General features: G+C 40.2%; 1 protein-coding gene across 5 annotated transcripts; it reads right to left on the bottom strand.

Annotated features, from left to right (window-relative positions):
- Positions 1-7,005: 7,005 nt before the first annotated feature.
- On the bottom strand, positions 7,006-27,367 carry slc25a22a (solute carrier family 25 member 22a). Of its 5 annotated transcripts, XR_015086461.1 has the most exons (12): positions 27,193-27,367; positions 19,708-19,918; positions 19,515-19,640; positions 19,387-19,442; positions 16,063-16,153; positions 15,460-15,514; positions 14,864-14,924; positions 13,169-13,313; positions 12,942-13,096; positions 12,788-12,863; positions 12,494-12,698; positions 7,006-12,387 (listed from the first exon to the last, which is right to left on the bottom strand). XR_015086461.1 is itself a non-coding variant. In XM_086028088.1 (11 exons), exons 2-11 carry the CDS (start codon positions 19,725-19,727, stop codon positions 12,545-12,547), a joined length of 939 nt encoding a protein of 312 aa, XP_085884214.1. In that variant the 5' UTR covers positions 19,728-19,918; positions 27,193-27,367; the 3' UTR covers positions 7,006-12,544. The 5 variants fall into 5 exon arrangements, 4 of the variants coding, with proteins under 4 accessions (XP_085884214.1, XP_085884217.1, XP_085884215.1 ...); XM_086028088.1 differs by having other exon boundaries at positions 7,006-12,698; XM_086028091.1 differs by lacking the exons at positions 19,708-19,918; positions 27,193-27,367 and adding an exon at positions 17,183-17,316 and having other exon boundaries at positions 7,006-12,698; positions 19,515-19,530.
- Between the last annotated feature and the right edge of the window lie 292 nt (positions 27,368-27,659).

The following is a 27,659-nucleotide window of genomic DNA, read 5'->3' on the forward strand; positions in this document are numbered from 1 at the left end:
GGGTAGTGTGTTCAGAGAGGAAGAGTGCGTGTCCCTCTGATTAATTTCTGAATGAACACTATTAGGGATGTAACGATTCACTCAAGTCCCGATTCGATTTGATTTTCAGTTCCCGATTTTCGATTCTATTTTTTTTTTTAACTGCTACAATGCTTGTCTCTGTGCGCTAGTGTGGTGCTGCAGTCATTCATAAAGGCAATACGCAATGATTTTGGTTTTTAAAAAAACGTGAGTGCTGACTAATGCCTCCATAATCCATAGTAGAAACTACAATATGTTAGTGTACCACAACAGGACACAGTCAAGCGTGAAAATGAGTTGTACATGCAGTTTCGAGCAGGGAAAAATCTATACCGTTGATTTTGAGATATAAATGAATTTGAATGTTTCTATTTAGATACAGCTACTATATCGATAAATCGTTCAACCCTACAGCATATATGACCATGACATAGTCGATGCAGTTTAAGGGATCAACAAAGGGATATCAGCAGGGGCATTGCCAACACACACGCACACAAAGGCACACACACACTTCAAACCTACTTTGCGGCGTGATAGGCTGTTACAGATTAGAGTCCCATCAATCAAACATAATCACATTATTGCTTATTATTAATGTCTGAGTGAAAAACAACAATGATAAAATAACAATTATATACTGTGTATATATATATATATATATATATATATATATATATATATATATTGTGTGAAAAACAACTTAACACTAGTATTTCTTTACACAAAAATAGCTACTATGATAAAATAACTATATATATACATACATATATATATATATATATATATATATATATATATATATATATATATATATATAAAATATATATTATATATATTATATATATAATATATTATATAATATATAATATGTATATTATGTATAATATGTATATTATGTATAATATACATATATCATATATAATAATAATTATAATTATTATAACAATGATGATAATAATTACAATATTATTATTATTGTTGTTCCTATTATTATTATTATATTTGCTGATGTCAAATTTATGAATGAAATACGATGACATCATCCACACATCAGCGGAGCGCAGAATCTGGATCAAATCTCGTTAAACCAAAATCTCTTTAAAAAAACACAACTGAGACCTGGCTTCTCCTGGTCAAAAGTTTAGTCTACTTTCTGTGACCAAATATTCAGGTATGCGGGGGGGGGGCGTGTATAGAAAACGTCCTTGGTGCGCCAGAACACCCAGCGAGGCGTTGTGCCGTCTGCCAAATTCCCAAACACGGTAAACTAGACTTCCCCCGGAACAAAAAATATGCGCAACCTTGTACGCCGAGCAGTTGTGCGCCTGCCTATGAAATTAGGGCCTACTATCTCAGGTGGTGTGTGTACCAATAATCATGCCTAATTTATGCATTTTCATTGTAGTTACCAGGTAAGCTAACATTTTCTTAAGCTTCTTCTATTTCTTCTTCGACTACTCTTTCTAGCACCACGCTGGCTACCACAGGTTGGTCTTGGTACTTTTTACCATTTATAAGCGCAATACAAACATGCTGATATTTTTTCCCCATTCTGTGGGCATCCTAAAAATGTGTTAAGCTGTTAAAAATCATATGGGTGCATTGCCCACTTTAGCAGACATTGTTTGATTTGGTCAACTGTTAGAAAAACCCGCAACACAACACACAATGACACTGACTGGGAAAGGAAAGGTGGCACCCATCTGGCCCACCTATTGCTGCATATCAATACCCATCTTCCCGCATATGGTGGTCAGATGGCCTCGTAGAAGGAACCATGGATCTCTTTATTAGGCTGGACCTCAAATGAAAAGATCTCAACGAGTAATCAAGATGACATAGCTGCTAATATTTTTGAACCAAGTGGCTATACTGAGAGAAGAGAAAGACATGACTGATTTAATCCCACAATAAAACTGTCAGAAGGCCGTTTAAAGGCAATAATTTACATTATATTATACTTTGTACTTTTGTTTTTCTTCTTCAGAGTCCAATCTGTAAAAGACCTTCCGGGAAATTACACAACAGATGCAGTAAAACCAAAAGAAAAAAAAAAGATTCATTAAACCCTCAAATGCCAGCATCACTATATTGGCATTTAGCATGGTTTAAAAATAGGTCTATGATAAATGTATGATATTAGAACATTTTTAATGGTGTCCAGTGGGTGTGTGCGCGCGTGTGTAAATATTGCATCTTCTTCCTTACAAGCATGCACGATAAAAAGCTAATATTGCATTCTATCATGCGCTGCTCTCGCTGATATTGCAGATTAGAATTCAATAGGACATGAGCGAAGCTGTACTGTATGGATGCAAAGGCTTAGATGAGTGGCGATGGCTCCCACTAACAGTAAGCCGGCGCTCTGTCAGTAGAGATGGGAAGGTCGTTTGCTCACAGCATCCCGCGGTGATTTCCATTTGATAATACTTTGTTTTGCGCCGCTGGCTGTGCAGTTACACTGACAATCTGTGGCCATTTGTTATGTGAATCCTCTGCAGACTCATTTGAACCAAAGTTCCCCTTCCCACATTTTTATCCTTATGGCGTCCGTCACTGATGTCTCCATTATATATTGAAAGTACCCTCTTCCCCCCTTAAGAAAATACTGATTCCCATTGATTTAGTGACCTATATAGGCATGACCACCCTCCGCTTCTGTCCTCTCTTCGCACTCCCCCGTTTCTGCCAACACCTCGTGATATCCCCTCATTTTCTCCCTTAACGGTCCCTTATTTCCTCAAATAGTGGCCTCTGCTCTAATTAATGTTGTGTCTCAATTAATCACTGACTGCATCATCTCCAGCCTTTTACACTATTCTATAATAAAATGAAAATGTGTTTGTTTTTAATGACGGACAAAACAGAAAAAAAAAAGTTTGAACATCACTAGTCAATCTGGTGGTTGTGCTACTTTGACCGCTAAATGATATGTTGGGTGACAGGTCAACAGCTGTAAACAAGTCAATACACTCACCAGATATGCCAAATTCCTCACTCCCCATTCTCCAAGCCTGTTCTTTTTTGGCTCGGTCCTGGATGCTATTGGAAGCTGATAGTGTTGTGGCCATAGACTGCAATGATATTGTCTGACATTGTTTTTATTTCACTACGCAGTGTGTGTGTGTGTCTGTTTGTACTTGTGCGTCTGCTACATGTGACATCGTAAGTACATTCTCAAAGCAATGCCGCTTCCAGGTCTCATTTGTCAACCCTCTGCCATGTTAGCAGGGGCAACTGTCCCATCAATTGTGCTGGAAAGCATGGACATTAGCTTAGCATTGCCAAAGGCACGCAGCTGGTCGTATCAACTTATTCATATCTGTTGGTTGTTGTTTACTGGAGCAAGTTCTTGTCACGTAGTACGCAGAGGTGTCAAATCCAGGTCCAGAAAGTAAAAACTCTGCCACAGTCTGGCTTTAGCCACAGGTGCTTCTACTCAACCGGCAGGTAAACGAGTTCTTGAGTTGATCAGATTTCAGACTTCTTACAGGAACTCGCAACAGTAAACAACAGCCGTAGATATGAATAGGTAGATACAACACCTGTCTCTGTGGCAATGCGAAGCTAATGTCCATGCTTATGCTAACATGACCAAAACATGGTTAGTCTACTGTACAGTATATCTGTGACAACAGTGGCACAACCCAGAAGCATGTGTACCATTCTCTTTCTTTGATTGTGGGCAATTCTGGAACCATCAAATTTGATAGCTGCTACACATGGACATTTTGAGTGGACCGGACACTATTTTCTGTCCGTTAAATCCGGATTTCGTTGGTTCGGGTCCATTAACTTGAGGTTCCACCGTAATAGCTTTTGGGGTTATGCCATGCAAACCCATCATTATGACATTATCTTGGCAAATGAGAGGTACTCACTAAAACAGATTGACAGATTTGTGAGATTTAAAGAAATAGGCCTTACATTCAAAAAGTCACAGATGTTTGAATAGCACATAAAAATGGGAGCAAAAACATGCTACATTTATATTTTTATTCACTACACTACCTTTGCTCCACCTTTTCTCCTCTCTTCTTGCTCGAAAGCAGAGAGGCTAATAACAGTCGGCAGCGCAATCTTAAGTCATGTCACATGAAAAGGGATTTAGTGCCTGCTGTTTAATTTGATATTGTCCAAGTTTCTCTCATTGTGTTAACCTGGCTCGTCTCATGTGGCGACACTGTAGGAAGACAGATGAAAAGACGCTCTCAAAGATGAAACCCCACTACAGCTGAGAACACAAATGCGTGGCACTGTGTGTGTGCGTTGTTATATGAAGGTGCTCGCTTGTAATTATTCAGCAGGGTGCCTCGAAATTGCACCCCTGGAAACTAATGCTCTGAAGCGTAATGTTGAATATGGTGCAAACAGCGGGAGATTAATAATGTATCACCTTCTGCCATAACATCACTTCTGCTAAAATGTTCAGGAATCATGCTGGATGGTTTCACTGACCCCAGAAACATTAGGTGCAAAATAAATCAACATGGAAAAACACATTCAATATTTCCAGCATTAAACGGCGTTTTCTAGTGGAGCGGGCAGGGATCACGAACGTAATCGCTGCTGGATGCGTATGATAGCGGGATGAAGAGTAGGGCTCAGTATACACCTGTACTGCAAATGTGAGCCATCCCTTTTTACAATCTTTTCCTGAAGCTGTCTTGCAGCACTCTACTGACACCTGGTGGCTATTTGAGGCACACATTCGTTGAAATATTTCCTGGAATTATGATTTATACATTAGAATGAAAGTCATTTGGAATATACCTGCACAGATTCAGGTTATGATGCCACGTGACGTCGTAAACCAGGGACCCTCCCCTATCTAGATTGTATGTTGATCATCATTAGGCTATACATGTGAATAACACTTTTTTCAGGGGTGTCATTTTTTTTAATTGTGGTTCCGAATCCACTCAGACAGACGGTTATAGTGAAAATATATAAATGTATAAAAACTAAGGGACATCAAAGGGTGCCTCAAAGGTCTCAGTGCTTTGGTAAGGTATATACTGTGCCAAAGTATTGGGAATTTTGTTGTGCCGTTTTTAAGCTTACGGGTTGGTTTACATTAGGTACAATAAGGAAACCAAACGCAAATATTTTGTGTGAACATGGACAGATTGATATGATTCTGTGGATGGCGATGCACTCGGGACTTAGCCCTTCAGTGGGTTAAGTGGCCTCCAGTGTTTCCCAATCTTTATTTAGCCAATTAAGGCACTTTTTTTTTTCCAATGTCAAGTTGATTTGTTTTTCTTTTTTATTATATTGTGAGTTCTTATAAAGTAGCTTTATAAAAGCTTTATTTCTATATCGCCAACCTCCCCACAATATTTGGACGTATCGTGGGGTTTGGATTACATCCCTATACTGTATTTTACAATTACAATGCACAGGTGCACATTCAGCCAACCACCTCCAAATATCTGCACTACAATATAGCAGTTCACAATCAATATGTGTCAACTAACATGATAAAGGGATAAAAGACTTTAAATAAAATGCTTCGTACTCACCGTAGAGAATCTGTAGACAAAATCATCCAGCCTTTTTTGCACTTCAAAGCTAGCTAGTGTTGGATAGTCCGAGCTAGCAAGTTTTTGCTGTTCCTGAAGTGACAAGAAAACTTTTCTGGGTTGAAACAAGCCCCAGCCTGCAACAGTGTTGGCCGACTTATCCTCAGAATATCCAGCTTCTCCTGAAAACTTCACCTTGAAAATGATTTTTTAATCATGTCCGACACCGTCCTCCATGGTAAATCAATCTTTGGCGTGCATATCACAACCAATCAGGAGTGCACACAGTCCAGGGCAGGTTAGATTGATATGGCAACACAGAACATGCAATCTGATTGGAGAAAAAAAAATCTACATACACACGACAAGACACAAACACAAAAAGCTCAATCAAAATTTCAATTTTTCTTTAAGGGAAAGTGCAACATCAAGTGTTTTTTTGTTTGTTGGAAATTAAGGATGCAGAAAAATGCAACAGTAACATTTTTAATAGCCTTATTATTTGGAGACAAAAATACATGGAGGACTGCATTTGACACCTATGTTCACATGTCATTTTTTGGGGCATATAACATTGATATTGTTACTCCTTGTGAAAGTATGACCACACTGTCACTGATTTGTGATCTACACACTCAGAAAGGATGCACGTAATGTTGACCAGTAGCAATGGTGGGCTTTGGCACTGCACACCATCTGGGTTGTGTATGACACAATCAAATCACTGCCAGTCAAGAGAAGAATTCCAAAGCACTCCCTGTATGGTGGCAGTGAACTCAACTCTGCTCACTTTATCTATAAATGTTGTTGTTGATGTTTTTACACATCTAATCACTTGGGAAAAATAAACAGGTAAACCTCGGCAGAGCTGCGTCTTGTTATCCTTCGTTTGCATCAAGTCTGGGTAAAAGATTACATACCACACAGATCTTAATTGTATTGGAGCCTGTGGTAAATATAATGCAATCCTAGTACATAATCGATTATGTTAATTCATACATTTGTATGCTGTATTGTTACCTCTGAAGGCCTGGTAAACTTCAGCACATACAGTATTGTGCAAATATATACTTATGTAAAATATCAATCCAAAACCCTGATTCTTTCCAAATCGCAATTGAGTGTGCCCACTATGTTTTACTGTATAGTCTATATTCCCTGTGATTGACTGGCGACTAGTCCATGCTGTTGTGTGCCTCTTGCCCAAAGTCAGCCGAGATACTTCATTTTGCCATTGACCCTGAATGAGTGATAGAAAATGGATGGTTTGAATTTCAAGCACCTGTGAGATGCTTGCAAGTGGGTGTGAATTATATGCTTCGTATTAAATACTGGTGCACATTCACATGCTCTCTCCCTTTTGAATTAAACAACGAAGGACACAATAACAGCAAGAAAGCTGCAGGACCTTGAAAGCATCTCCAGAGATGCGTGTAAAAACAAACATGACCCTGAGTGATTTAGGGACAGTCAGTTTATTGAACAGCAAATCATGACAGGAAACAACACGTCTTTTTTTTTTTTTTCCTTTTTAACCATGGCATCGCAAACAATGCATAGGACATGTGTGTCAATCACCGCACATGAAGATAAACACCCTCTACGTCATCGAGGTATTGTTGCGGATTGGTGGGGTTGTTTTTTTAAAGTGCTGTTTAATGCACAATTCCTCTTGGAGGAAGTGAACAGAGGTCGTGAGGTGGACTCAGACCGTAAAAACGCGAAGGTCCCTGGTCACATTGTTTATACATTATTGTGATGCTGACATTGACTAGTTTATATTTGTTGCTAATGTGTGCCGCTTCTACTTATTGCATATCAGTGAGCTGGTTTTGTGTGCGTGTGTAAATTTTCGGCGAACGTGTAAAGCAATAAATCTTTAAATGATTCACTAAATAATACATCTTATAATATCTAAGTTACATTCTTATATCTGATTTGTTTAGAATATGTAGGCAATATATATTTTCTGTGGATAATTGCTAATAGTGCACACCATCACATGGATCTCTTCTTTTTGTCTCAACCCGGCATATAGAAACTCTTCTATCATTTCAAATTAACTTAAATACATTTCACATTGTAATTTGTGCGTCTACTCTGCACAACCTTTGGAACCGTCAGTAATCAAAGTGTGATCTTATGTGCCTTATAGTCCTCCTTTGTGCTTTCTTTACAAACACTGAAAAGTTGTCATACACCTTGGGCTCTATTTTTGTGACCAGCATAAATCCTGTGTGACGAGTGGCGTATATCTGCACAAAAGAGGGGTAGACCCAATACTGGTATTTTATAAGAGATTGATTTTTTGGGAAGACTGATGCAATTCCAATAACCGATTAATTGCCCGATTAATTTTTAAAAATGTGAGAAAAAAAAAAACTTCTTTGGTCCCTTTAAGCTTACAATAAAGATATGAATTACAGGTAAAACATGACTGTGTTTCACTTTACAACAGAAAGCAATATGGGCCGATATTTGTTGCCATTTTTGGGGAGGGGGGGTGGGGGGATGTTTGAATGTCATTATCTTTGTCTTATGTTGTAATGTGTTCATGTACACCAAAAAGCAATCAACAAAAATCTGCCAATTTTTGGCCAATATCATCCGATTGAGTTACGAAGAATTCCACAGACGAGCCCAGGCTGACGGATGGGTGAGAGGGAGAGCTGCGCAACTGTGTGCGTGGTCACAGCCGACTTCAATCGTGGACAATCAAAGCAGCCGCTTTCATTCCTTTTAATGTGATGCGCTAGAAGCTCACTAGAGTCTCGACATGGCGGAAGCCGTGAAGTCGACTGCCTCGCCCACACCATAGCTGTGCTGCCCAGAAGAATGATTTAACAAATGCAATATAATGATTCAGAGGGTGCTCACTGTTCACATATTTATGAATGAAATACGTCCCATTAAGCCGTCCAGCTGTCTACCCTAAACGTGGTCTGAGCAGGCATGAGGTTTAGATTCACATTCTACAACCAAATTGTCACTCTGCCAGGCACATCTCCAAGACACTCCTTCTGCTGCACCAGCTCGCCCAGCTTGCCGGAGACCTGTCTGCCAAATTGGCAAACAAACGCAGCGAGCCTTGCACTGATAGGAATATCAAGATCCGCCGGCATGTGCGCCAAAGCGCAGATGTGCAGTCTACGAAAAATAGAGCCCTTGGTGCGGTACAACTCTTCTGCACGGGGAGAGAGGGATGGCACGCGAGTGTGACAGACAGACAGAAGCAAAGAGAATCACTACACATCGGCTACAATACTACATTGTCTGGACACACGCACTCACGAAACCAAATTCACAAGGTCAACAATAATTCATGGCATAAGTAAAGCTTCATGACTTACACAACAGTGTCAAAGCTAACATAAAATAAAACCGGGGGGAAAGGTTTAAGAAAAAAAAAAAAAATCATCATCAATGACACTCAAACAAAATAGGCATGATCACAGGAACAGCACACGTGAGGTGAAAACGGCAGTTGGAATGATGCGAGAAGCGTAAAACTCATTTACGATGATGAGCTTACACAAGCTATTTTTCCTGCGGCTCAGCTGTTACACTCATTACGGCCGGAGGTGCCGGGCGACCTTATGGCTTTCGCTTTAAGACTGCTGACAATTGCCTGCATGTGATTCAGTCGCTTTCATTCGTGGCGTCTCCATCATAGCGCAGCCGCTTAATGGAGGAAGCGGCGTTCAAAAAGACCGATGCTACATTTACAGACTCGAGTCAGTGGGTCTCCGTTGACCCTGTCCAAGGGACACTTCCATTTCAGCGGGGCCAAAGGCTATTCGCTTGGAGCGTTGATGTTTCATGTGGTCCAAATAGGCAACAGTGAGACTCCTGAGACCTATGGAAAGCCCCTCGGACAGGTCAATCCCGGTCCTCAAGACCCCCTATCCAGCCTGTTTTCCATCTCTCCCTACCTGAAAACACTTGATACAAATGATCACAATCGTTATCAGGCTTGTGTAAAGCTTTGTGATGAGAGGATCATTTAAATCAGGTGTGTTGCGGGCAAGGAGAGATGGAAATCAGGCTGGATAGGGGCTCTCGAGCACCTGGATTGAGCACCCCTGTCCGAGGGGGCTTTAGTATATGAAACTTGCATAACAAGGAGATGGATATCAAGGTTATTTAATTAACGATCAACCAGATTTCCAGCGAGACCTGCAGACTTGAGCTAGAGCCAAGGAGTACTGACACCTCCAAGCACGCGTGCTCCCGAGTGCATAGCGCCATTGGCTTGCTGCATGTAAGCAAAAATGATGCTTGTTCAATTCCTTCATCACAACACAAAATCACTACACTATGGATAAAAAGGACGGGAGAGGTAGGTGTGCAAATAAGCCATCATGTACAAAAACAACACATCCTAAAGCATACTTCGTACCATCTGCATATACATGTACAATATAATCAAGGTGAACACGTCAACAACACATACAAACATACAGTGCCATACCACCCATAGAAAGGAACACTGATAGATAATTCTTACTCCCACAGACGAGTACACGTTAAAATGTTGCATCAGATATATCTACAGTGCAACAAATACAGCAAAGTGGGCGCTAGAGCGGAATGTGATTGGATTAAAAAGACGTCAAAGTCACCTTGATTTCCGGTTAGATAAACCAATGGCAGGGCTTTGGAGATGCGATGCAAACATTGAGATATAACAGGGCTGCTTTCCCTGGCAGCTTAAAGCAAACAAGCACATGGACACGTACTGTATGTTTGGTAAACAAAACAAAAATTGGTTTGGATTTTGGATTTCATGAGAAAAGTTTGAGATTAGCTCTTTGGGCCCTGCCAGTTAATTCAAGTCCAGAAAAGTGTCATACATCAACAGCCGCTGAACTATTCTGTAAACAATGATTTATAAACTGCCTTCCACGATAAGTGACTGAACTGTTTACTTGCATACGCAATATAGTCTCATGATACTAGAGTTACTAAGACCCCTCTTCGATTTCAACTCCTGTTATTTCACTGCTCTGTGGAGCCACATTTGTTCAAGCGGGGCGATTCTGGGATTGTGTGAGTGGAGGGGGTGGCTGACAGGAGTGCACACTGTACCTCCAGTCTACACAACACAGAAGGATCTTTGAGAAAAAGACAACAGTAGAGTCACTGTGGAATGGAATCTGATCTACTTTACAAAAAAAGAAAAGAAAAGCAAACGGAGGTAATGAAAGTCTTCTTATGGTTTAAATGTTGTGGCTTCTCAGGTATGCTGGTCTCACATCTACACTTTTCCTGCAATGCATCGCTTAAAAAAAAATTACAAAGGGAACACATTCTTATCCCGGTGTAATTCCAAGTCAGTCACACATAAGGGATATAAACTTGCTAGTCATCACAATTGAGAATCAGTTTTCCCTAACTGTTGTGAAAATGGTACATTTGCTCAGTTCTGCATGCTGCCAGTGTCCTCACCACAAGTACATGCATGAGGTCTTATCTGCAGCCCACACAAGTTGCTCAGGCAGAGCAGATCCTGCAGGATGACACATGCATAAATCGCCTTGGCCGGAAGGTATGCTGTTGTAACCAGCAGAGGTGGGCCTGTCATTCGTCATCCGTCAGCAGCCAGGATACACGTCCGTCATCCATTAATCCATCTGTTTGTCAAGCCGAACAAAACTGTAATCGTCTGCCGTCATGTTATTTTAACCATGCTTCCGTCAGAAAAGATCAAAGGTCCGTCAGTCCGTCTGTCATCAATCCGGGGGAAAAAATGGTCCAACAGATGAAAAATCCATCCATTCATCCATCCATTATCTGAACCGATTTGATTAAAATGGTAACGTTTGCTTACCTTAACCAGAATCCTGTGTCACTTTGTTGCCAAAAGTACAATCCTGGTGGATTAAAATGCTTCGTACTCCTTGCATACAAAATAAAGCATAAATTACAATAAAAGAATGTTTTTTATTTTGAATTCTTCTTCTTCTGTCTTTTAGTGGTTGGCAAACAACTTTTGGTGCATCACTGCCACTTTCTGAAATGGAGTGTGGGCATGAAAATACCATTCCACAACCTCCTATATTAAAAATGTATTACTGTATTACTCCTGTATTAAAAGCTACTGGTATTTTATTACCGGTACTTCTTAAAAAAGCAGTTTGGATAATGGATGGTCAGCCTGAATAAGTCACGATTCTCCCTTTGGTGCATACTGTCACCTGTTGTACATATACAGTCAATGCAGTCTGGGTTGTGTTTCCGTCTCTCTTCAACAAAACAGGTGTCCGTCAATAATGGACTGTGAGGTCCGTTTGGACTTGACCACGTTGGTTATGATTTCACAGACGGACGAAAATCAATTTCCGTCTGCGCTTAGTCCGTCTTTTTATTTAAAAGTTTGATAGTTATGTTATCTTGTTGTCAGAGAATTAAACTATGTAATCCAACATACATATTTTACAGTGAAATATTTCATTCATCTAGTGTTCCCTTTATATTTTTCAGCAGTAAAGCTTGAGATACGAGCATTGGGAAATACCCTGAATAGCATTGTTCGTAAAAATTTCGATATGTGTGCTTATAATTAAGGTAGGTGCACTATTCTATTTTTAATGTGTCACTAGTCTATTTGATTTGGAGATGAGCGCTGTTTTAAATAATCAGGTAAGGAAGAGCTTGCAAAACTGCAGCAAACAAAGGCAGTCAGCCAACCTTGAAATGTCAACAATCATAATACAAAATGACATATTTTGTAATTACAAATTCAGACTCCTTCAAAACTTAAACTGACGCTTGTGGCATGATATCAGGATTGATATGCGCCGACACAGGCAGCTTGGCAGCAAACGGAGGCTCCCTCCTGCATGATTCGGACATTCAAGACAACAAATTTGAAACAAAATGCAGCAGACGATCATTAAAAATACAAACATATAGGTCTGTAAGAATATGAGATGACTCCTCACGCAGGTGGCGGTGTGATGCGAGGGTAGGAAAGGCAGACGAGGATGTGCTTCCTAGTTGTCCCTTTTAGGCAAGAAGCTGAGGATATACTCGCCCACGCCCAAGAAGTAGACCACCTGGGCGATGCCAAAGAGAGGCGCAATCACCAAGGCTCGACAGTAGGCCCCCTTTAGGAAGGCTGATGGGCCCTCGTTACGCAAGATTTTCCTAGAAAGCCCATAATGACAAAGCATTACACAAGTTGGAGCGCAAGTCATGTTGTGGAAGCGGCAGCAGTTAAGACACATTGAGGTCACCTGATGCAGTCAGTCACTCCACTGTACGTGTCCTCTGTGCTCCCCCGGTTCAAAGACTGAAGTCTTGTCTTTATGACTGCAGCGCACAGAGTTCCGGTCATAATATCAGAACGGTTCACGTGTCATCAATAACGCGCAGAGGATCGCCACTCACCGTCGACCGGGTTGACTGCAACGGCCGCTGTGCTTCCTGCTAAGCAGCCCGATATGAAGGACACGTAAAAAGGAGCTGGTCCTTCTGCACCTCGCTTTCCAAAGTTATTCAGGTTAGCAAAAAGAGGGAAGTAGATGATGGAGAATGGAACATCCCTAGGACACAGAAGACAATGTGAAATGCTTTGCAGTACTAAATCTTTTACCGCTGTGCCAGCTTTGTTGTACCTGAGCAAGGTTGCACCGAGGCCCTTGTATAATCCAGCAATTCCCTTTTCCCTCAATAATTGTCTGGTGAGCTGCATTGCAGTTGGCGACTTTGGTTCCACGGTGCCTGCTGGCACCGACTCTGGCATCAGCTTCCTCTGCGCCGCTAAGCAGCACAGGAAACAATTATAAGAGAAAACCATTGTACTTTGTAATGATAGGAAAAATCTGGTTAGAATTTTTTCGCGGGTTCCTTCAGTTCATATGAAAAGTCACTTTGTAGTCTAGTCTTGATGAAGTCAAAGTTTTTGATTTTTGTCAGACCTGGTTTGGAATACGCGACTGAGGCATGGTCTCCCTTTTGAAACATGACATCGAACTAATTGACAGTGCAACTTCCACAGTATATACCTGAAAACTTCCTGTCTTTTTTCTGCATAGTCGCATAACAAACGCCTAGTCAAACTTAACCTTTCAGTCTTCAATTCATCGTCACGATGCGTTTGATATGGTAAAGGTGTACAGCGTTGGCTTAGTTCAAAGAAACTTCAATCTGTTCTTTGAATATGTAATGTCGAATCAAACCAATGCTGGACCCAAGGGAGTGTTTTTTTCCAGTAATAGAATATTGTCGTTTTGGAATACTCTTAGCAGCAATGTTTTTAACCCGCGTTCATAGGCAAGTTTAGTTTTAAATGCATAGCTCAATTGTCCTTTGATGGCTTGGTGGTACTTAACGCCACTCATCTTTATTTACATAGCATTTTAACAACAGCTGCAGCTGCAACCTATAAGACCAAAGAAAGCAAGTGAACTCAGTATTTCGCTCAGCAAATCACTACTTAAGAATCATACAGTATTCAAATATTCATCCATTTTGTGACATTTGTTATGAGAAGGGATGCAGGTGAGTGGGAGCCCATCCAAGCTGACTTTGGGAAAGAGGCGGAGAACACCCGGAACTGTCGCCAGCCAATTGCTGAGCTCACAAAAACAACCGTTTACACTCACTCAAGGACAATCTAGAGTCTTCGATTAATCTAACATGCAAACTCTGAGCAGGGATTCAAACGCCAGAACTGTGAGGCAGACATGCTAAGCACTTTGTCCACCATGCTGCCATATTTGGTACCGATACTGTATGTCATTATCATTATTATAGTCAGCACAGTGGTTGACGTGTCTCCCTCGCAGTTCAAAATTTGGGGAAATCTAACTCTGTGTGACTTTTCAAGATCTGCCTGTGCTTGTGAGGGTTATCTGTGTGGGTACTTTGGCTTCTTCTCACATTCCAAAAACATCCATGGTTGGTTAATAGAAGACTCGTAATTGTCCATAGATGTGAGAGTGAATGTGAATGTTGGCTGGCGGCCAGTCCAGGGTGTCCCCCACTTCTCGCCAAATATCATATGGGATAGACCGGAACCCCAATGAAGACAGGCACTAAATAAAATAGATGAATGATTAGCTGGGTCATTATTAGAATTCTAATCATAATAATTTAACAAGTTAAATATGTTTAATGGGGGTTTTCCAAAGCCATCTTCTGAAGTTTCAAAATCATTTTCTGGGGTTAATTTTTTCAATCTGTATGTCTGTACAAAACAAAGATGGATGTAGTTGTTGCAGTCTCCTCAAAAGACCACATGGGGCCACTATTTCTCCAATTTTTGCACCTATACCAGCTACAGTAACAGTTTGAGTTCTACCTCTTACCAATACGTCCAGCATCTTGGAGCTGAATTTTCAACATCTCCATAGGAGTAGTGACAATAACCTATAATAAAACAGAGTTTACATGTTAGCGTATTTTGTTAAACAAAATGTAATTATTGCTATGAACCTCATTGTACTGTACTATGTCCAATAATGTGCTTTTCATTCAAGTTTTAAGTAAACATTAGCTAAATTGTTTATCATTGTTGTATTTGTTATCCAAAAAACATTAACCAGTTAACTGGATTAAGAATGAGATGTTTATGTTAGCAGCTACAATCTTAATCCAATGTCGGCTACATTTAATCTAATCATGTTCTTTAGTCTTCAAGCCTTTGCCCTCATTGACAACGGGCATTTGCTTTGAGACGTAGCCAAACAAAACAGAGCTCACATATCACCTGGAAACAACATTTCACATTCCAATCCTAAAAATAAGCTTCAAAGTTACATATGGCGTTGACTAATTGTTGCTGGAGGCACAGACAAATGAGGGAGAGCTTAGGTGTTCTACAGACACCGGCGGCGCTCAAGGCGGCAGCAGTTCCAGATGGAGAACAGCAGGATGCTATTCAAGCACCACCTCAATTACTCACCTGGCAAGTGCCTGCACCGCACCCGGCCAGCATCTCTTTGAGCAAAGTGAGCTTTCTGGAGAGACAATAAAGAAAGTAAATTTAAAAAAAAAATGAAAGGAAATGACATTTAAGGTAAGTCCTGCTGCAGTGTAAATGCGAGAGTTTAGATTTATTCATGTAGTTTAAAACTGAATCACCACCACCTGTGAATCTTTGTCAGCCCTTTCAACAGGCCGGACACACACGAGGATGAATTATTGACAAGCTGCTGGGTCAGTCAAGTCAATCATTCATCAGCCTGAATGTATGTCACCACACAGATGGAGACACAGCATTGTGTCGTGGGGGACACTAATTAGTAAAAACCTAAGGCACAGAACTGCTAGTGAATATGATATGTGAAATTGTAAATAGGATTATAGACTGGATTACTGGTGTCTTGCATACAAGTAACTCTACACGTAAACTGTTGCCATGCACCTCGGTGACGATAAAAGAAGGCGGAGGACTAAGTGGGGCCTGGGTTGGAACACAGGCAGCTAATGTGTCATGTTACATGTTAGTGAACGCGATAATCACTGCGTGAATGAGAAGCAGCCCGGAAGCGTGTTAATCCCTCACCCATCCTTGGAGAGGTGATGCCTGAAGAAGTCATTGGCGGCCAATTTGATGGCTTTCTCTGGCGTGACTAGTGTCAAGTTCACCGCCGCTCCTGGGAAGGGAATAGTGTCAAAGCATGAATGATTGAATAGGAAGAAAGAAGGAGACCAAGTCATGGGGACAAATGCATTGTGTTTCCAAAATCAGTGGAACCTCTAAATTTAAATTCCCCTAATGTTGTACAGTTGGGAATTGAAAAATACTTTAAGAAAATCTGTAAAAATAAATGCAAATTGGCTTTTACTTGTTCAGGTGCATCTCAAATTCTAATATCTTTAAAAAAAAAGTTTATTTATTTCAGGATTTCAATTAAAAAAGTGAATTTCATATTATATACATTCATTAGGCGCGTTGCGGTAAGGAACGAGACTGAGTTTGACAGCAGCAAAATAAAAAACAAAAAATATAGTCGCCGAGTCGTATCTGCACACCATGGGATTGACCCTTGCACACATAAACTCGGTGTCTCGAAAAAAGTAGTCTTATCAAGAAACAACATTTCGAGGCGCCACATGGACTGTACTGCATTAATTGTCATGGCACAATTGTCAAGAAGCACATTGTCATGGCACAATTGTTATTACCGCAAACTATATTATACATGAAAACATACAGTATTGGTACTAATTGGCCACCGGCTGAATGTGGCTTAACAATTTTTATTGTGAAAGCTCACGTTAGACGACACAGCATTTTTGATCGTACATTTTACGACACGGTTCACATGCGATTCAACTTAAGAATTGCAGCAAAACTATTGGCCGACAATCCGACACTCATGAAAAACAGCTGTATAGCCCCACACTGCACAACCGTGTCATCTGGTGTGCGACGCAATGAGCGTTTACTCATTCCTACCCAATTTATATGGTGCATTTGAAAGCTAAAGATTTTCCTGAACTGAAAACTGTAAACGTCAAAATGATAAAAAATAGAATCATGGAATATTTCCCTTCGTGCGCAGTGAATCTACAAAGTATATAATATAGGCGTTTTACTTTTTGAATTGAACTACTGAAATAAAGGAAGTCTTCCACAATATTTTAAGATTTTGAGATGCACATATGTAGCACTTTTCTACCTTCAAGGTACTCAAAGCGCTGTCTCCTCATTCACCTACTGATGACACAGGATCAGGAGCAACAGGGGGTTCAGTATCTTGCTCTAGGACACTTCCACACGGTCACAGGGAGGACTGAGGATTGAACGTGCAACCTTTGGTGGGGAGACGACCACTCAACCACCTGAGCCATGGTTCTAAAGTTGCACAAAACGTCAGCATATTGCGAAACCTCAGCGTACTTCATGAAACACTGAGTGGTACTGTTTTGAGGTTTTAATAATCCCAGGTTTACTTATGTTAACACTTGTATGACATGTTACAAATCATCGCTGTCCTGGGAAAAGCACCAATTTTGTATTTTTTTTTTTTTAACATTAATGGGATGTCTGCAATGCGGCAACCCCATTAACGTGAAAAACATTTTAAAAATGAAAAAAAATGGACATGTGTTTTTACACAGGACTGAGACGAAATGTTAAAATGTGACTTCAAACATTGGCCTATACGCTTAATTAACGTTTAATGATAATGATAGATAATAAAAGAAGTCTGATCCTGAAACATACTACAGTGTTCCCTCACTTTTCGCAAATCCCGTAAACGATTGTAAAGTAGGCGGGAGCAGTGGCCAGTGAGGAGTTGACAATAGAAGAACAACAAATGCAAGAGTGGCAGAAAATGTAAACACAGAAAAACAAATCAAAGACCCACCAGCGAGTTTCCACTCTAAAGTGTGGAAACACTTCGGTAAAAATGGGCCATCTGCCTGTCCTGGTTTACAAAAAACATGTTTGTGCACTTTAATTTGTCCACATGTACAGTGTTTACATTTACAAGACTTGGAGGCAGTGGGGTACTATGTAAATGCACGTTTCTTTTTTTTTTTACATTAAATAAATGCATAATTACAGACGCTTTCCTTTTTATGGGTATTTTTTTCTTTTCACATATTTCGTGACATAACGTTAAAAACATTTCTAACAACATATTGAATATCGTAGACATTGTGTATTGTGATATTATCATAATTATGGGCCACATATCGTCACAGTATAGAATCGTGAGTTACCCGTATCGTCCCACCCGTCATCAGCAGCTCGTGCTTCAACTGTTTCCTTGTACTGTACTGCCGGACATACTGGGCTCCGGTACTCCGTTTTTCGGGGCACTCTGAATAACCGAACGGCACATATGAACAACACTCTGATTTTCTCTGAGTAAAGTAGTGCACTCAGGGAGCATTTCCGAACGAACACACGATAAGAGAACGGGCCATTTTGAGGTTGAAGAGCTCTAATGTTCAGGGTCTAATTTTTTGTAAAACAAATTTCACCTAAAAATAATATATATATATATATATATATATATATATATATATATACACGAAGTAGCGAGGGAACACTGAGTTCAGTTTTCACTATTTCCTATCGGAATAAGTGACAAGCAAGTCTGCCTCACAGATGGGAAGTTACAGATTTGAATCTCAGTTTAGTCCAATATGGAATTTGCAAACGTATCCCTTATCTGCATAGGTTTTCTCCAGCTGCTATGGCTTACTCCCGGATTCCAAAACCACACATTAGGTTTAATAAAAATTAGGGGTGGATGGGCAAGCGTTTGTACTCAAGGACCACATTTAATTTTTAAAACAGACGGATGAGAGAGGTCATTCATAGATGAAAATGAAAAAAAAAAAAACGTTCAAATAGTTTATTTTAATAATGAATGCGTTCATTCTAATATTGAATTATAATATTAACCAACTATTTAATGGAATAAAAAATTACTCATTTATAATAGTTTATTTTACAAATGTTTTTGTGTAATGATTAACAGTAAATTAACAAGTTATTTCATGAAATAAATGCATTAAGATGTATTTTAATTAACCAGTTTTAGGGACTAACGCCACAAATATTATAGAACTTTTCATGCTCAATGGGCATTTGAGGGTGTACACCACCTCTGATCCAAAGTCAGCTAGGTTCGGCTAGCTAGCTCACCCATGACCCATTGAGGACAAGTGCAATGCGAAAATGGATGGATGGGATAAGCGACGCTAAATAGGAACTATTCAGAGAGGGTGACCAGCATTCCGGAATGGATTGCGTTTGACCTCAGAGGTTCCACTGTAATTATCTTCAGTCGTCAGTGCATTTCATGTCCTTTGACTCTTCCTTTCCAAATTCCTTATCTCAATCTTCCTAAATTTCCTAACTCACCTCTGTACATCCCAAAGTATCCCTCTGACCGGATGGTCTTGATAAGGCAGTCTGACCTAAAAACAACAGATGAGGAACGTTAAACAAAAACGCTGATGTCGGGTCTTATGTGCAAAGAGAAGACATACATGCTGGTGTAAAGGCGAGATCCATTCTGCTGGTTTTGCAAGCGAGTCTTGGCCAAGTCGATGGGAAACACGCAGGTGACTCCAATTAGCCCAGCGACACCCCCATTGATCAATTTGGCAGGCAAACTAAAAGAAGAGACCAAAGCATGAATGAGCAAGATAAAAGCAAGGCAAGCAAGGATCACAACTTTACCTGATCTGCTTGTCAGCCATTTATATGAAGCCCTGGCTCCTCACTGTTGTGTCAATGTGTCTGTTAACCGTGAGTGGTCGGGCAGTCGTTTTATATATTTGCTTGTTTGTGACAGAAGGCTCTTGCAGTCAAGTGGGATTATTGACTCTCAAGGATGATTTTTAGTCTGCTTTGTTTTCTTGCACTTGCTGTAGGTCAAGTTTGGGGATATCTGAAACACAATGAGAGATTTGGACATTGGTACATGGTACAGCAAATTCAGAAAAGAATGAAAATAAGGGAAATGTGTGCTGTGTGTACTTTTTAACATGAAGCCAACTTCATTTCATTTGTTTTGGACGTGAAGTTATGCATATACTGTATTCCAAATGACCTGCTATTATCATCATCATAAAGAAAGATCTTGAGATATTGCTTTAAATTGTGCAATAAAATTAAAGGCCTTACTCAATAAAAAACCTGCCTAATTTTTTTTGACTGCAAGTCATTGTTTTATAATACAATTTTCTTCCTTTAAAGAAATTTAACAATGATGTATTTTCAAACATGTCAAACTGACAACTGAAAATCATATACAGTTTATGAGTCATACATATGCAATTGGGTTTGTCTTCATAGGTGGACAGTCATGTCCTTTTCTGCAGTGGTGGAATATGGATGCTGCTGCTGACTGTGCCATCATGAACTTGTCACCGTGTCACTCAAACTGACAACACAATTCAGATTCCAGATGAATATTAGGATCGCAGTATTAATTCAGGTATCGGAAACATGCACGTGAGAACGTAGAACGTAATCAGACACTTATGTTGCCATGTTAAAAACAAACGTGTGTCTTTAATTTTGTGAGCCTGCGTATCTGTCTCTCGTGACCTTCATGTTTAAATCGACAGAAGCAGCCATGTTTTTGTTGTACCTATAAACAACCATTTTTGACAGCACATTAAATAGACCTAATGATGCAAAGATGTTGCCTATTTTTGACACTGTGCTTCACTGTGTGAAGATGCTTCCTCTTCCCATTCTCAAGCTCCCCACCCCCTACTGTCACCAATCACGGGCCACCTCTGCAGGAAACCAAAGCCCGCCTCCACCTAGTAATGCGCCGCAGTCACGAGTCACGACTCTCTGCTTTTTTTGAATCACAAGCCTGCTGAGTAGTGTGTTTCTTTGTGTACACCCCACATTCGCAAATATCATTCGGCCGTCACACTCTGCTTGGACAGATTGCACAACGTTTAAGGAGGTTTCCATTACAGACAAGAAGGGGGCAGCTGTACCCTGGTGTGTTTTATTTGGATAGCTTGAAGCACCCCCCAGCCCCGCGGCCGCTCCTCCCACCCTCGGCTCCTCCACATGTGGAGAAAGGACTGTGTGTGTATGTGGAGTTGAGGGGTCAGATGAGGTCGGGGAGCTGCCTCTGGCAACTTTTAACAAAGTCTTTTTACTCAAAAGACATGTTTTTAACATTGGATATAATTATTGGAGAAGAAGAAAAAAACAACACACTTTTTATATGCTTGCAGTGAATGACATGACAACCAGCCTCGTATTGGAAATGCAAACACGTGAACATGTCATCAATGCTTTCCTGTGACCTTCACATTTGTGCTATGTCGTAGTGTATTTGGAAAAGAACATAGCGTTTTTTCCAAGGATGAAGCGCATGATAATTTTGTTTGTTTACTGATGAGCAACTAATGTGACACAACAGTAGGTACACTTGCACAAACTAATGCTATCCAGTGCAAGTTCTCCCTTTGCAAAAATAGTGCTCACTTGTTAATACTTTTTGTTTATTATTGTCTGACTTTATAATAGCTTTATGTGTTCAATTAAAAAGGTCCAGATTTTACGCCACATAAATACATTTTGGAGTAAAGTGAGAAAAGCTATCATTATTTCAGAACACTGCTTTCTGGAACATTTTTGTTTGGAGATGTGCCGTGAGGTTTTTCTAAAGTAAAATATGTGACACGGCTAATTAAAAGTTTAGAAACACTGCCGTAGACAAGCTGTTTGAGAGATAATTAATTCCAATATTTTTGCCCCTCTCTGGTAATTATTTAATCGAAATGAAACGGCAAACTGATAAACCATGAGACCATTTCAAATGGTTATTAGGCTATTACCACTTCAAATTGTATTGGCGGTTATTATGGTTCACAACATTTTCTGAGACTATACAGCTCTGATAGTTGCTCAGTTATTGCAACAAAATGAATGATAGCATTGCAGATAATAGAACAATGGGAGGTGCTACTGATATTTCACCACCATGCTTGAAATTAATTTCAGTGACATATCTTCAGCTGTCATGTAAACAGTAGTTCCGTCACATATTTGCTGATGTGTTCTCGCCCAACTTGAGTAACAATTTCAACGAATACCAGCTTTGCTCAACTTTCTCTTATTTGTGCCACTCTGTTTACTTTTCAATTACTAGTCCGTACAGCAAACTGTCTTGTTGTTTACATTGTTGTGGCCAATAGCCCTTGAACCAGGCAAGCCACTGGCATTGTTTACAAATACATGATCTGTTTTGGACTGTTGAACATTACACGAGTGAGACAGCAACACGTCATTTTTGGGTGCTGTTGCTGTTGTTTCATACAAGTCACACGTTTGTTGTTTTTACGATTGTGAGAGGTTGAAATCGAAAACACGATTCAATTTTGATTAATTGCCCTGCACTAATGTGAATTGTCCACACTGTTTCATCTCTACTACTACATAAACTGTACTTCTTAAGTCTGAGTAGCGTATAACTGGGTTGTACTTGTACACACTTCCACGAATCACCCGAAAAACTGCCATCGCCCATTTTTTAGCCATGCCCGCAGCCCAACTTGTCCAGTGTAGGCCATCACCACACCACGCTGTCGCTTCAGTATGTTATTTATTTGACCTACAGTCTTTTTGCTTGGCTGTGCTGTCATGACAATCAGAGTCTGTGTGAACAAGACAAGTAGCCTCAGTGTGCAGCGTCTGCACTCGCTAACGACAGAGGAATTCCTTTTTGGAAGCAAACTGAGGCTAGAATAATTTCTCACTGGACTACACACAACTACTGTACATAAATATGTGGTTTCAGAATTGTATTGTCGTGTTCCATTGTACCAGTCTAGTTGCATTGGGGCCAGGTGGGTCCAAGACCCAACATATCGAGCAGAATTTATCAAATAAAATAAAATTTCAAAATAATTTTAAAAAAAAGGATGGTATGTGATAGTTGGCACCTACTTTGCACCACACACTATCACCACCTATAGGACTGGAGTGGAACAGTATTATCCTGCACATCATTTTACAGTCAGCAAACATTTTAGGAATGTTATGCCATGATGGGGATCTTGTAAGGAGATAAACCCTGACACCAATACATATTTTAAAGTTTGTCCCTTTAGGCAGATAAGCACTGATGGGTAAACAGTTAGTCAGAGTGATTGTGAAAGAAGTCTCTGCTGCAGAACCTTGAACTGCGGACACGCTCAATAAAACCGGTGAATTCGCCGACTGACATATAGCAGCTCTCGCTGTAACCCTTGTTCATCATTTCAACAATGAGTCCATAAATAATACTTCACAGAATACGATAGTGCCAGGAAGAGAGAAAAACAAGTTCAAAATGTCAAAATAACACAACACAATTCAAATACACACATTATGGTCATTTCTGTGCCTGTCATTTAAAAGAACTACAAGGGTCAACATTTAAAGACATGCTTGATCATCAAGTGACAGTTGTAATGTGCTCTGTGAGTTTTATGTTCATTATAAATAATTTGCTGTTGGCAAGCTGCTACAAAACACAGTTGTATTAGGTATGTAAGTTTGAAGAATGAGCAAGGTTTGCAAAACTACAGAAAAGGATCTAATGTCAAATAGAGGCCACTACTGTACAAGATTAGATATTTCTCTTCATTTAATCATAGGCAGGAATAATTGCAGATATTTTGACATCAAGCTTCATTTTTTTTCATTAAACATTCCTAAAAAAATACTTGCCAGCTTACAATGTTAAATAACCTTTACTGTTCCTGTATAAAACTGGTGCTGTATAAAATAAACCAAGTCACTTGTGGTCAGTATAACAATGTGCTTCTTTTTATGAATAACACTCAATTTTACACAAAGTTAATGAGTAAAATACACGGACAGGAATTATTCACATTATAGAGCATCTTCTAAGTGTTACAAATGACAAACTACCTAAAAAAGTCAAGAAAAATATGCTTTGTTTAAAGGAGAATAAAATACATTTACTGGCAGAATGTATTGCCAATGTCAGATATTGTACTGCAACAGTAGTTGCCTGAAAAACACAGCAAATGAAGTTTTAAAATGATACATGAAAATGACACATTTACCAAAAGGTTGTATAGATGGGCAAATTGTCCGAGCCAATTAAAGAGAAAGTAAAAAGCATGCACATTTAGAAGTGTCCTTCCAACAAGACCTAAAGTGACATTGAGCTTTCAATGGCGGCGCAGATAAGACGCGTAAAAGTGATGACACAGCATGGCAGGGACGCTTGATTTGATCAGCTCTGATTCAGGCACAGTAGAACACACAGAAAAAGGGCAAAAATGCAAAAGAAAGAAGTAAAAGAAGTAAAACTGCAAAAGAAGTAAAATCTGGAGCCAAAATGACCTCAAGTTACTTTACAAGGCAAATTCTTTCCAATCATTCAAATCAGAGTAGGGCGTGCGTCACGCCTCCTTGGCTGCCTCTCAGTCCTCACGTGGCAAACAATGGAATAGGACCCTCACTTATTGACAGTGTCACTTGGTGAATCATTACAGGAAGTGGACTGCACTGAGGTAGTCACATGAGTGCTCCTCGATACAAAACTTCAACACAAGCGGGGAGGAAACTATTAGTGCAGAGTGGGTGCTTATTACCAGTGACAGATGTGGTCTAAACTTATGACAGAAAATGTGCTGAAGACCACTTGAAATCTGTGTCAGAGATGTTTTTGTAATCATCTGAAAAAAGCAACTTTTCGTAAAATAACTTCATTGTGTTTCTCATTAACAATTATAGCAGAAACATGCATAGAACTTCGAACTGTGAGCGCATCTCGTGAGAGTTCAAACTTCAAATGATTAACTCTCAAATGTTTTGGCTTTTTTTCAGTCACACAAGACAGAAAACCTTACAGGAGCTCAATAAAGCCAAAAGATTAACTCAAGATGTTTCGATTTTTCTTTGATTTTGGTGGCGTGGGAGTGGGAGGTATTCTGTACATGTTTTCAACCTCAACCTGGCATTGTATACAAATGGTTGAGTCTCTGGAGTTCCTACCAGGGCCCAACCGATTAATTGGCCAGCCGATTTATTCAGATGATATTAATGCTTTTAAAAATGGTAAACATCTATTTATTGCAGATTTTTGCTCATTCTTTTTTTCCACAAATTAACACATCACAAGATGACACAAAGATAATGACATTCAATACCCCCACCCAAAAAACAACAATCATCCAATTTTTGCCAATTTCTCTCTCTGTTGTAAAGTTAAACATATACTAAAGGACAATATATTGTAAAAGTCAAATGTTCTGCCTGTAATTCATGTTTTTTTATTTGTTGTAAGTGTTAGGGGACCAAAAAATAAGTTATTTCATTCATTAGATTTTTTTATTATATGACCGATTGATCAGTTATTTGAATTTTATTCTGTCAAATATTGGAATGGGCTTCGAAAAATTCATATGGAGTGGGCCCCAAGTTCCTACCCACCAACAAGTATGAGATTCAACAAACAGGTGTGATGCCTCTGCACTATCATGTTAAAGTTGAGCAGAGCTGCATTTTGCTGGATGCACAAATTAGCGTTAGCTAAAAACCATCAGATTCTGAAAAGCGGCACATACTTGATGGGTTGGTTGCATTTTTGTTCCGTGTATCTTTGTGTTTGTAAGTGTTTTAGGAGTAGGAGTACATTTTACAGCTCTCATTTAGCATTTGCTGTGTCAGCTGGTTGTTATGCTTGTTTTTGTGGCGATTTGTGAAATGCTGCCTATTTTTGGACAGCACGGCGGAAACAAGGGATGAACTATGTGGTGTCACAGATAAATCTGATTACTATTCCCTCCTGCCTCCAGCATGAGGATTATAAACCAACTCGTTGCAATCTCTCTTTGCACTCTCCCTCTTGGTGCAAGTGAGAGTTGTGAGCTGGCCACGTACAGCAACACATTCCCTGCACAGGTGCCATGTGCGTGATCGAGTCTGCTGCAATGACTACGAAATAACATCTTCATAGCAGTCTCTGCAAGGATGTGGTGTTGAGTTTAGTCTCTCTCCTGACAGCACACATACAGTGTCCCTTTGACTTGCCTGCCTCTCTGCTTTCCTACAGCATGGATATGGAATAACAAAAGCATTGTGAGTGAGCCCGCCTCAACAACACAAAAAAACACAATAAGAAGCACCGAAGCATCTGGTTTCACTTTACAGACTACAATTGAAAAAATGAATGATATCAATTACTTTCTCACAGCAAAACCAGGGCACGGCAAAGCATCTCAAACAAGTGACATTAAAAGTCATTCCCTGGAGGATTTGAGCACGCTCTCAAAGGCTGTGGCATACAGATTAAACGGAGGGGAATGTGCAACAGAGGACAAACGTTGCATAAAACTTCCGATCAGGATGTACAGGATGTCACCCTACACCACGAATGGTCTGGCTCATCAATAATTTGCGCATGGCTGCAGGAATTTTTTGCAGGGCCGGCAAGCCTCGTAATAAGCTAAAAGCCAAATCTCGGGGTGAGGCTACATTGTTGGCCGACTAAAACCAACAATTTTTTTGTTAAGTCTCTCACGCTGGCCTCTAATCCCAACACGCAACTCAATGTAGTTAATTCTTCAACCTTAGTGTAGTTTTGTGCACAGTTCGCAGTGTCCGCTATAATGACCCACCAGGATTAATAGTGACAATATGACAGCATCTGTGAGAAAAGAGGAGGAGGTGAGCTCACGAATCCACTACTAGCAAGATCCCTCCCGGCATACATGACAACAGCGCCGCTACTGAGAGCGCGGAAGCCGGCATAAAACGACCGCGCTTGGCTGGCCCGGTAGAAATGTCAAGGAAAATGCTAAAATTGTACAGTGAAACACATTCATCACAAAGCGGACTGAACCCCCTGTCCTGCTAGACTCCGAACTGCTAGAATGTGGGATATGTAGTAGTAACGCATCAGAACCGCTCTGAGGTAGGTTTTTCTTCCTCCTCACACAGCTTTTTAAATGGCATGTCAAATAACGGCTAGGTTGTTCGCTTCCTATCGCAGACGCAAGGGTCGCGGGTTCTCACGAAGCTTAGCTAGCGCTCTCACGGCGGGGGTTTGTACATTTCTCTATCCATATGACGCAGTCACGTCATTTTCTTCTATACATTAAATATACACATGTCGATTCGAAACATCGGAGGGCGAGCCTCACACAAAATAAGACAACATTGAGTACATACCACAAATATCTGCTCCCGTTAACCCCTATTTCTCCGGTAATAGAATTCAAAGCTTTACACACACTGTTAATGTTTTACGCTGGCAGAGCGGCTGAACATCGGTCTTACGAGCATCTGAGTACGGTGAAGGGAGGGCGAGGAAGTGGGAGTAAGTTGGGGATGGAGGGAGGGTGGGAGTAATGAAGGTAAGGGGAGGGGGAAGCTGGCAGTGGCTGGAGGATGACTTGAATTGGAAAGGAGGGGTAAAAAAAGAAAGCAAGGTGGATACTAAAAAAGGGGTCCTCTAGTGGTTCTATAGTGGAAGTACACACATATTGCATGTGAAAAGGAAAAAGGTGTAAGCCTGTAGGGGCTGGGGGATGGGAAATAGAGTGACCTTGAAAAGCAGTGCATAAAGTACGTCAATAAATATGTATGTCGTCTCTACAGGGATCATAAATGGAAAACTATAAAGATCTTTAAAAGCT

Source organism: Filicampus tigris, chromosome 4, assembly GCF_054856515.1.
Source record: "Filicampus tigris isolate MCC_2025a chromosome 4, RoL_Ftig_1.0, whole genome shotgun sequence".
In the NCBI taxonomy this organism is placed as follows: domain Eukaryota; kingdom Metazoa; phylum Chordata; class Actinopteri; order Syngnathiformes; family Syngnathidae; genus Filicampus; species Filicampus tigris.

Coding starts and splice junctions, on each gene's coding strand:
- slc25a22a (XM_086028088.1), bottom strand. CDS start 19,727: ATGGCTGACAAGCAGATCAG. Junction 19,641..19,707: donor ATGGCTGACAAGCAGATCAG/GTAAAGTTGTGA, acceptor CTCTTCTTTTAG/TTTGCCTGCCAAATTGATCA. Junction 13,314..14,863: donor CCAAGATGCTGGACGTATTG/GTAAGAGGTAGA, acceptor TGTGCTGCTTAG/CGGCGCAGAGGAAGCTGATG.